Consider the following 12,282-nt stretch of genomic DNA (forward strand, 5'->3'; position numbering starts at 1 on the left):
TCTTGATCAGACCAGGGTTCGCGCCCGTGACCACCAAATACGGAGGATGCGGAAAGGTCAGGAAATGACCACTGCATATCCCCGGAGCAATATGGCCTTAGTTGCTAATGCTTCTAAAAACCAAATAGCAACAACAATAACAACTGTAAACTAAAAACTGATGGCATCTTTATCCTTTCTGAGATGAAACACACAAGGGGTTATAAATTTAAATCGGAAAAAGGATGGTTGCAGAACAGGTGTGTGGAAATGTGCTTTGCCAAAGAGTAATCAATTCTTGAACTTTGTTATACTGCATGACTGTGTATTATTTATAAACCAGATTGCCAAATAAAGTATCATTAATGAGAGAGAGAGAGAGAGAGAGAGAGAGAGAGAGAGAGAGAGAGAGAGAGAGAGAGAGAGAGAGAGAGACCAAAAATTAAATGCCTGTATTACTAGCTGCTTAGTGTGTCTCACTATATAATTATACATATGGATGAATTAAATGCCTGCATTATTGTTCTGTGGATCTAGTCCACTTAAACAATAATGCAGACACTTAATATTTCATTCATATATTGTTCATAGTGACACGCACATCATTAGCATTCCTTTAATGCCAATAATGTGTGTCTAAACCATTTAATAAAATGTTTTAACTGTTGATGTTCAAAAAAATACTGTTTTAATTATTGTAGAAGCTTTAAATTCAGAGACATTGTTTGTATGGTTTATTGGCATCACAACTGATTCAATTATTTTAGCGTCACTGGTATTGGCAATTCATTTTATCATACTATTTGTATCAAATCACTTCATCCACTTCTTGAGAACAGTACGACATTTTTAAATTTTAAATTACAATTTTTAGCTGGCCATTATTTAAGACACACTCTGTGTTAATAAAAAAAAGGAATAACCTTTTTGTTACCTTATTTTTGCCATACAGCAGAGAAAATTTGCATTCATCCCAATTACATTATGATAGGCACTTTATTCATGTATTTTATTATAACAGAGAACTAAAAATATAAATAAATACCAGTTAAAATATTTTCTATGATATTAATTCAGCCTGATATTAAATGCTGTAATTTGTTGTACAAGACTATCCTACATGTGTATCAAACTACATTCTACTTGGTATCTCTCACATAATCCAGTTGTGAACAAATTCACAACTGGGTTATAGTAGTAATAGCATTCACCATTATAGTGCAAGGAAGCCACAGGATTTTGCTGCACTGGCAAAAAAAAAGAGAAAGTAGATAAGAAAATACAAATTATATGCTTCCCTCCTCACACAGTAACTGTCCAGTTGACCTCTGAATTTATTCAAACTGTCAGCCTCAAGTATCTGTGAGAGGTTGTCAGCTATTATATCATCGGGATACCTACCCACTCACCAATGAGAGGCCAAATAGCCCTGAAATGGCTGTCTGGGTGGTGGTACCCAATGAGAATAAGTACCAATAGTTTTCTTGACCAGGGAAACATTACTTATTTGAGGTATAATGAAATAGGCAATTCACGAAGGAATCCACAATATGAAATGTTATGTAATGATGCCACTGCACAACTTTGGTTGGTTTACTGTGTTTAGAAATGATGCTATTGCACTAACTTATATGACATTAAACATTTCTTGCAATCTGAGGCATGTTAGTCCTAAATCATATATGTATGCTGTAGTTTATTATATGTATATAACATCTAAAAAAAAAAAAAAAAAAAAAAAATTGAAACCTATTAGGAAGTGCAATAATAAGAAATAGTGTGTGACATTAAAATTATATGTGTAAAAATTTGCTTTGCACATATAGTTACTTTTGATGATTAATATCTTTCTAATTCTTACCTCTGATAAATGTATCTAATCCTAACTGATTTTCTAATTCTTCTCTTATCTGTTCCAAGTAGGCAAAGACACTAGTATCATCTACTAGCGTTCCATCATCTGAAAATGATTAACAATAAAAAGGATTTTTATTGTAAGTGAATACTAAGAACCATATTTAAGCAGCAACTCTTTATATGCTCCAGGCTAATTATTATAAGTTATTAATTACCAGATTTACGTGTTATGAAATTAAAAGTTTCAATGCATAACGAAGATTCATTTTAGTATCAGTATTAGGGTTTTTTGGTAATAATTTTAAAGAAAAATTTATAATTTAATCACATAAAGATTATAAAATCACCTTTATGTGATTATGATGTCCTTATCTCTACTAGCAAATCGATAAATCATCGATAGGACACCATGCAACATTGCAACCTGTCCACAATTCTTGGACAACTTCATGTCTGACCGTATCATAACTCCCAAGTCCCGTTCCTCCACTACTGACTTTAGTTCAACTCCACCAAGTGTATAAGTTATTTTGAGATTGCTGTTCCCCAGGTGTAAGACCTTGCATTTTGCTGAATTAAAGCATATAGCTGCCACTTTTCTGACCATCCCGGAAGTCTATCTAGGTCACTCTGAAGAAGCTCTGCTTGGCGACGATCATTAACTACTCCGCTAATCTTTACATCATCTGCAAGTTTAGACATCACACCTTATGTTCCTTCATAGATGTCATTTAAGATAATCAAAAACAACAGTGGTCCCAATCCTTGGGGAACCCCACTTCTTACATTAACCCAATCTGAGGAATAATCTTTTATCACAACCCCCTGCCTGGCACCCTCAAGCCATTGTGCTATCCATCTAAGGATTTTCCCTATGTTTCCAGCCTGCTCCAAATATAAAGTAACTGCTCATGTGGGACTGAGTCAAATGCTTTGCTAATATCTAAATAAACAATGTCGTAATTATTCTCTAAATCCAGCTCACGAGTGACCTGTCAAAATGGCTAACCAGATTTGTTAAACATTATTTTCCCTTTACTGTAGGATACCATGCTGTGTATCCTACAGAATTCCATTTCCATCTAAATGATCCTGAATTCCACCCCTGATCATTGTCTCCATGATTTTCCCTACTACTGAAGTTAGACTGGCTGGTCGGTAATTTCCCGTTACACTCCTAGAACCACCTTTATGTTCAAATTTACACCAATCCAACGGAATCTCTCCTGAGTCCAGTGATGCTCTCATAACTAGCCTTAACGGTTCAATGCACTCACTTGCCACCTCCTTTAAGATTATAGGGTATATGCCATCAACCACAGGAGCCTTACTTGCCTTTGGGTGCGAAAGGTTTCTCATTAAATCAACATGTGAAATTTCAACACCATTAATTACATTTTTTCAACTTCACTCCCATAATTTCTTACTGATGTGAAGGGTTTTTCTTCTGTAAAGTAACTGTTGAGTTCACCTGCAACATCGGTTGGAGTATACTATCCCATGCAATTACATATGTGTCCGATCTGATTTGTCCTTCTCTTCTTTGCATTTATATATGTGAAGAATTCCTTAATTGTGCTCTTTGCTCTCTCCCAGACTCAGTAAAGATACTATAGTGAAAATTATACTTCACTGAATAAAAGGTCTTTCTCCTTCAGAAAATGATGAACATAATTCAACCATGGAAGACCAACATGGAACAGAACATCAGTGTTCCGCAAATTCTTTCCAAAATAAGAAACTGCCCGACTCCAATGAGATTTTAAAAGATGAACTTGAATCGGAAATTAATGAAATACTTTTAACTATTTTTTGCTAAAAAAGTTCAAAGCCTAGAAAATATGGACTGAGATCGTCTACGATTATCTCAGTACAATAGTACCAGAATAGAATCCGAAAGGGTGTTTTCTGCCGCTAATTAAATATGTACCAAAATTAGATCCATTTTAAACGATCATACTATTGATTGCTTATGTTTCTTAAGAGTTCATTTTATTCGGACAGGTAGTGTGGATGCTTAAACATAACTAAACTTTGCAGTAACAATATATATTTTTTGTTTTTAGAATAACTGTATTTTAATGATTTTTTCAGAATATTTATTATTGCAATAAAAGTTTATTTAAAACATGAATTCAAGTAATTACAGTACTTGTTTTTTTCCTTACTTTATTGCATCTAACTGTCATCAAAATTTATTGAGAAAAACTTTTATTTTTGGAATACCGATGGGTTTCACGAGATCAGTTTCATAAATTAAAAATACAGAAATACTGGTATTATGATTTTGACTGGTATTGTAAGCCCTAATCAGTATACAATGTTAAAACACTGGAATTTAAATTTTTATTGAAGAAATTACATAAATTAGCTAAAATTTTTAAGTAATTCATAAATTTTTAAAATATTTATACCGAATCTTATACCACATAAACTGAAGTAGTTCTTGAAAATCATGACACTATTCGGTATGCAGAAATATGGCTGCAATGTCATTTTACTGTTGTGCATGCATGAGTGGAAATTAATGATAAGCCATTTGTCTTCTTTTTCTTTTCAGTTTTCTCTCTTTCACACTCCCACTGAACATTTTCCCTAGTCACAAATATGTACTCTGTCATCTTTACAAAATGTCAACGTTGCATTTGATGATCAAATGAATTGCTATCCTCTTAAATTGACTCTGCCAGAGGAATGTGCAACATGTAATAATTTATTATTATTATTTATTCATTTTTCTTACTTAGCAAGATGCAGTACAAAGTTATGTTCTCAATTCCCAACAAAGCCTTAATTTAAAATTTATCTAAAGCACTTTTACTATTCTGAGTCATCCAGTCTTAGCAGCCTATGGCTCACACAATTTCTCCTCACAAACACAAAATTCAATTACTGCAATTTTTAGTTATCAAAAAAAAAAAAAAAAAGCTTTGGGTATAGGGATGCATATCAAGCAGATTATGGTCCATTTCCCTCAACATGAATTGTTGAGGAGGCTTCCATCCTGCAGTGGGTTGATAATGGCTGCAATTTTATTACCTAAAAAATTGCTCTAAGTGCTTACAAACAAGAAAAAAATTAGAAATAAAATAAGTAGCTAAATAAAATGAATAAAGTCAGTTAAGAAAAGAAAAATGTAAAATTATTAAGACTATTTTTAACATATTACAAGTGGTAAAAATACACAAGAAAGCTTTCAAAGCCTGGTACTTACTAAATGTGCATAGCATGTCACAACTTAACATAAATCATTGTGTTACTTACATGGGACAAATGGAATGCAATTATGATTAAAAAGCAAAAGGGAGGAATGAAGGAGAGGAGCAAAAATAAATAAATAAATAAAATGGAAAGGAATGAAGACCATCAGGATCTGAAGTCCAAAACAATGTGTATCAAAAGCTGCATATAAAGGAGGCCAATGATCATTACAAGTCACCATAAAATTGTAGCCTCCATAATAACACGATGCATATCAGCCTCCTTATTGTAATTGATATTGGGACTCAATATAAAAATAAGGAGTGCAGCCATAAGTGTAAATGATAATTACAGGAACAGTCACCTTTAAAGTTACTGGGGTTAAGCTGGCCATGCTGCGCATACCAAAATGTTTAGTGAGGAAGGAATGAACAAAATTAGCAGCTGTAATGTCCTCCATGCTCAGACACACAATCTTCAAATCTTCTACCTGATTTACCACTGTAGCATGGGGCTGATATGCATAATAATAATAATAAACAGTTTCTAGCATAGTAATAATAGTTAGTTTGCAGCTTCTTTCCAGAGAGCTGTACACACCTATTATGGTAATCATGCAGAATGCTCAGCAAGGTGTTTAGACAGTGAGTTGACAGAAATTCAGTTTGCAAACAACAGAAACTTACTGAAACGCATAATCATGCCTGTAATCTTGTAAAATCTGTTACAAGAACATAAGGAGGGTACCCACAGATCTGTACTCACCTTAAAAACCACCAGATCTGTCCTCACCTTAAAAATTTCTGTCTTTCTTTCTCTCTGTGTGTATCTGAGCTAGTAGTGACCAGTTCTAAATGAGCAGAGCACGAGCAGTGTGCTGCAAATGACCAAGGCATGTGCAAACCTACAGTTGGTAAATTGGTCCACAGACACACTCACATGGATTTCTAAAAATGGAGGTCTCTAAGCATGGATAGATTTGCTGAACCATAACATAAATTGGAAGAGTATTATTTGCCTCCAAGTCCATGATAAAGGGAAAGCATTTCTGACCTCTGCAGAGGTGGGGGGAATTGACTGCAAAAACATCATGAATATAGTGTTGCTAGAATAACAGGAAAGTTCAAAAAAGTTCCATATTCTGCCTCCATCACATTGATGTTACTATGATGAAGTTGACAGGGGTGCCCGTAGCTGTACCCTAAAACTACCAGTATAAAAAACTGCTGAAAATGATTGTGCCACAGGACCAAAGCAGAGTAAATATTTTCTACAGAAAGTAAGGTCTTCCTATTCAACATAGAATCATTCTTTTAGAGTTGTTTAGCATAAACAACAGTCTTCTGTAATGGGACTGATGAGAACAAGGAAACCATGACAAATATGACAACTTCATCTCTTGTGATATCAAACTTCCTAATGATATGAATAAAATGAATGTTATTACTAATGGTATAGAATAATGGTATAACAAGTCTCACCAACAAGAGGTAATTTGAAAACAAACCTGAACAGCTCACAATTTGGGGTTTCACAAATTGTGAAAGGTGACAATAGATTGTGGTAGGAAGGAGAGTGCCTAGTTTATGAATGTTGGGCAGTCTATAAAATCAGGGAAGCTGGCACCTGATGCATGGAGTCTCCAGTAAAATTTTATTCTGTGAACATATCAAGAGCAAACAAGCTGATTCAATTTAAATTTTGATATCACTGAGAATGGTCTCATTCAAATACTTAACTCCTGGACGATAGGAAAAAGAAAATGGACTGGCATTTACTTTTCTATAACACCCAGGAACAGGGAAGACCATAACAAGGATTTTCAAGCAATATAATACTAAAGTTCACCTCATACAATTACTGCACCACGTGTATAAGTACCGTAAGCCTGTTATATGTGGACGTGCTGCAGGAAGTTTTGTTACTGCTGAGGAAGGAAGCCAATGCTTCCGAAAGCTCCAGATTTTTATTGTTTTTATCTCGGTTTATTTTAGTGTATTTTATCACAAGGATCTCATCACAGTTTTAATGTTTTTCACATGTACATAATTTAATTTAATATAATAGCAGTTTTTGTAAATATTTATTTTATTTTTAATTTGTAAATATTTTAGTTACAGTAAAATACTTATTCTTATGGTTGGTGTATGAGCTGATTTATTGCTAAAATATGTTTTTAACAGATTTCAGCATGAAAATATATTATAATGGACTGATGATTATAATGATATATATTGGACCGGGTACGAGGTTATCCACGTGTTGCACAAGATTTTGCAGCTCTGGCAAATGCAAAGCTTTTAATTATATCTAGTCGTTTTATTCACTTAATTATTATATTAAATTATTTTCTATAAGTAGCTTATAGTCCTAGTCAAGCTCCTTGGTTTATTTTGAATTTAGATAGCGATTTTGAAAGTTAATACTTAAGTGTCTGTAGATTTTACTTTTGTAACTTGCGGCCATTGTTATACAATATGGAATAGCGAAACGTAAATCTGGACCTTCATAGTGTAAGATTTAACACAAAACTAGATAGTGAAATGCATAGCACTGTATTAGAAATTTGTTAGCTTAGTATAGTATTATCAATTAATCAGTAAAATTTATTAATCTTATTAAATTTCATTGTTAATTAAATTGTACTTAAACGGAATCATGACTCAGACTATAGCAGCAAAGCAACACTCACAGATTAGCCAGAGTGCTGTGGCTCGGGGGAGAACCGAAGGGGCGATTCTCCAATGCATCACAGTCTAGAACAGGATGTGGTCTAGCCAAGGAGGATGTCTTTGTGTGTGTGTGCTAGGTGCAGAGACTGTGAGGAAATTAGGTGCCAACCCAGCATTCTGATGGGCATCTATGGGAGTTTGAGGTGTAGGATAGATGCCCTTGAGTAAATTAATATGAGGGGGGCCCATCACGCTCTCAGCTGCTCAACTCAATGCCAGAGCTCACTCCTGTGCATCACGCAACACAGCAGCAATCTCCAAGATAGAATGCATCAATCCCAGAGGAGCTAGTTATTGTCTAGTTCAGCCTTAAATTTATTTAAGCTGGACCAAGGATAGGTGGACCAAGACCATGGTATGTCTGCCAGGAGAAAAAGTTGATGACGTAGAGCAGATATAATCTTTTAAGGGCACAAAGGGTGATATTGTTGTACATGTTAGCACTAATGACATTAAGAGTAGGAAATCTGAGGATTTACTTAGCAAGTACAGGTCAATGTTGAAAAAAATTCACGCGTTATGGGTAAATTTGAAAGTGTCTGCAATTTTGCCTAGACACCCCTTGTCAATCAATTCGGCCCTGGAGAGATTGTGCAAGGATCATAGGATAGAATTTTTCTCAGTGTGGTCTGTGCCTGTTAACAGGAGAGATTGCTTCTACAGGGATAAGACACACTTAAATAGAAAAGGTGCAAGAATATTTGCTGATGCTATCGAGGTAGTGTAAGACTAATAGGACTGGAGTTTCTGGGTTGGTCACTCACACACTAGCAAGACTTTTGTGGATTTATTGGATGATTGTTTTCAACAGCAGCATATTTGAGAGGCAACCAGAGTGAATAATACTCTTGATCTGATTATCAGTAGTGATTCTTCATATATAAGATTCTGCAGATAAAGGAACCACTAAGTGGCAGTGATCACAGATGTGAGAATAACTCAAAGATGTAACTAACTACCATCAGGGTTAAAGGGAAAGGTCTTTGCTTTTGTAAAGGTGAGTGGTTTCAGACAGTTTTTAAATTCTATACAGTGGGACCAACTGATGATGATGCCAAAAGTAAATTCTATATGGGAAACATTTTCAAGGAATTAATCTTGGAAGCTACTAGGCTTTTCATACAAACTAAGAAATACTGTTCAAGGTTTGGGCCTAAGTGGATGTCAGATGAACTAATTAGAGACGGCAGAGAGTGGTAATAAATGGCCACTGCTCTTCATGGAAAAAGGTTATTAGTGGAGTCCCCCAGGGTTCAGTGCTGGGCTCATTGTTGTTGTGTATTTATTAATGACATCGATGAAGGTATATCAGGCTTGTTAATGTCAGTAAAGACAGTATGCTACTGCAACAGGATCTAGAAAAGTTAGGCAGATGGGGCTGAGCAGTGGCAACCGAAGTTTAATACTGACAAATGCAAAGTAATGTATATAGGTAGCAGTAACCCCAGAGTAAAGTATCAACTGGGTGGTAGTACACTCAGAGTAGTGGAGAATGAAAAGGACCTGGGGGTAATTGTGCAGTCAGATATGAAGTTCTCTGAGCAGTGCAGACAGACTGCTAGAGCACGTCACGGAGTTTTGTCAATGATATATAGGAATTTTGCTAGCAGAGACAAGGAGGTGATTACACCTTTGTGTAAGGCAATTGTCAGGTCACAACTTGAGTATTGTGTACAGGCCTGGAGGCTTCATTTCAGGAAGGATGTAGAGTTGCTAGAATGAGTACAGAGAAGGGCAACAAGATTGGTGAGAGGAAAAAAGGGGGTTCTCTTACCAAGAGAGGCTTAAATTCTGCAAGTTGCAGCATCTGGAGACTAGGCACCTGCGAGGTGATCTGATTGAGATGTACAAGGCCTTGAATGGTTTGATTAGGCTCAATGCTGATGGATACTTCCACTTGCTTAGATTAAGAACCTGAGGGGCCATAGATTCAAATTTAGCATTAGCATTAGCATTAGTAGAGGCATTTGATGCAAGAAAGCAAGCTTATGCAGCATCAGCCAAAAAAAAAAAAAAAAAAACCCACTTCCACTTCACACCTCTGTTCGTTCAAAATACCTGTCCAGCTGAGCCTTAAACTTATTTAGGCTATCAACCTCCACTACAAGGAATGGAAGTCTGTTCCACCAACCTACCACCCGCTGGCTAAAGGCAAATTTCCGCACGTCTATCCTACATCTGTCCTTCCTCAATTTGAATTTATGCCCTCTCAGGTGATTATTCTGAGCTAAAGGAAGAATCCCATCAGCATTGAGCATGCTCAAACCATTCAAGGCTTTATACACCTCTAGCAGATCACCTCGCTGGTGCCTAGTCTCCAGACACTGTAATTTGCAAAACTTAAGCCTTTCTTCATAAGAGCACCCCTTTGTTCCATTCACTAATCTTGTTGCCCTTCTCTGTACTAGTTCCAGCAGCTCTACATCCTTCTTGAAATGAGGCCTCCAGACCTGTATACAGTACTCTAGGTGTGGCCTGACCATTGCCTTATACAATGGAATAATCACCTCCTTATCCCTGCTGGAAAAATTCCTGTATATCATTGACAATACTCCATGAGCTACTCTTGCAGCCCGTCTGCACTGCTCAGAGAACTTCATATCTGCCTGCACAATTACCCCCAGGTCCTTTTCATTCTCCACCACTGTCAGTGTAGTACCGCAGAGTTGATACGTTGCTCTGGGGTTACTGTTTCCCATATGTAGTACTTTACATTTGTCAATGTTAAACTTCATTTGCCACCTCTCAGCCCATCTGCTCAACCTTTCCAGATCCTGTTGCAGCAGCATAGTGTCAGTAGTGTCCTTGACAACCCTGCCAACCTTTGTATCATCTGCAAACTTGGACATTAAGCTTGATATACCATCATCAATATCATTTATAAATACAGAAAACAATAATGAACCCAACACTGAGCCCTGAGGGACTCCACTAATAACATTAGTCCACGATGAGCAGTGTCCATTCATTACCACTCTCTGTCTTCTCCCCCTCAACCACCCCTTTATCCATAGCAGCAATTTGCCTCCAATGTCACACTGCTCCAATTTGTGTAGCAGTCTTCCATGTGCAACAGTATCAAAAGCCTTTCTAAGATCCAAGTATATAATATCAAAGTTATTCCCTGCATCCAGTTCTTTTGTGACTGCATCATAATATCCAATCAAGTTGGGCAGGCAAGACTTCCCCTTAACAAAACCATGCTGTGTCTGAGCTATAACTGAAGTCTTGTCTAAATGATCCTGCAGTCCTTCTTTAACCAGTGCCTCCATTAATTTTCCTGGAACAGAAGTTAAGCTCACAGGTCTATAATTACTTGTGCCAGCCTTTGATCCTCCTTTGTGAATTGGGGTCGCATTTGCACATTTCCAGTCTATGGGTACCTCCCCTGAGTCCAAGGAAGCTCTCATAATTATGGCTAAGGGTTTGCTTACTTCCTTTGCTGCCTCCTTTAATATAACTGGATAGATCCCATCCACCCCGGGTGCCTTTCTTGTGTTTATCTTCAACAGTTTCTCCTCCACTTTACTCCCAGTTATTTCAAGATTCTGTAGCTTACTGCTAGAGTTGAATACACCTCTGGCATTCCCCTTGCTGAATAACTCCTCATGTGTGAATGTCGATGCAAAATATTCATTTAGTTTGTTAGCTACCTGAGCAGGATCATCAACAGTTGACCCATCAATATCAAGTGGACCAATCTGATTCATCCCCTTCCTTCTAGAGTTTACATAAGTAAAGAACTCTTTGCTGTTTTTCTTTGCATCCCTTGCCAAGGATTTCTCGTAATCTGCCTTCGCCTGCCTAACCTCCTTTGTAATTTGGTTGCATATCAACTTGTATCTATCATAGGCTTCTGTGTCATGTGTTAATTTGTAAGTATCCCATGCATTTTTCTTCTCTGCCATATGCCTCATTAGTTCATCTGACATCCATTTTGGCCTAAACCTTGAACAATATTTCTTAGTTGGTATGTAAAGCCTAGTAGCTTCCAAGATAAGTTCTTTGAATGCTTCCCATTTTGAATTTGCTGTTGGTAACATCATCAGTTGGTCCCACTGTATAGAATTTAAATACTGTCTCAGTCCATCGTAGTCGCCTTTACGGAAGCAATAACCCTTCCCTTTACCCCTAATGGTAATTACCTCTTTGAGTAAATCCCACTTCAGCACACTGTGATCACTGCCACCTAGTGGTTCGTTTATCTGCAGATTCTTAGGAAAGACAGTTGTAGAATAGATATGCACAAGTTTGCCTTTAGCCAGCAGGTAGTTGATTGTTGGAACAGACTTTCATCTGTTGTTGTGGAAGTTGATAGCTTAAATAAATTTAAGGCTGAACTAGACAAAAATTTGGAGTGACCAGTTGGGTGAAATAGGAAGGTTTATTATTATTATTATTATTATTATTAGTTTTTTATTTTGGCTGATGCTCTATAAGCTTTCTTTCTTGCATCATATGCCTCAACTAATGCTAATGCTAATGAAAATTGGAAGAGTTGTGCCTGTTAGCC

At 36.5% G+C, this 12,282-nt stretch overlaps 1 protein-coding gene across 1 annotated transcript in view; it reads right to left on the reverse strand.

Annotated features, from left to right (window-relative positions):
• The window catches only part of LOC150078919 (uncharacterized), a 72,301-nt gene that overhangs the window by 24,593 nt on the left and 35,426 nt on the right, over window positions 1-12,282 (reverse strand). The window contains exon 3 of the mRNA XM_090382408.1: window positions 1,841-1,939. Coding sequence (XP_090238534.1) covers window positions 1,841-1,939 — 99 coding nt within the window. The remainder of the gene's footprint in view (window positions 1-1,840; window positions 1,940-12,282) is intronic.

Source organism: Mastigoproctus giganteus, chromosome 10, assembly GCF_048544385.1.
Source record: "Mastigoproctus giganteus isolate SK-2022 chromosome 10, ASM4854438v1, whole genome shotgun sequence".
NCBI lineage: Eukaryota > Metazoa > Arthropoda > Arachnida > Uropygi > Thelyphonidae > Mastigoproctus > Mastigoproctus giganteus.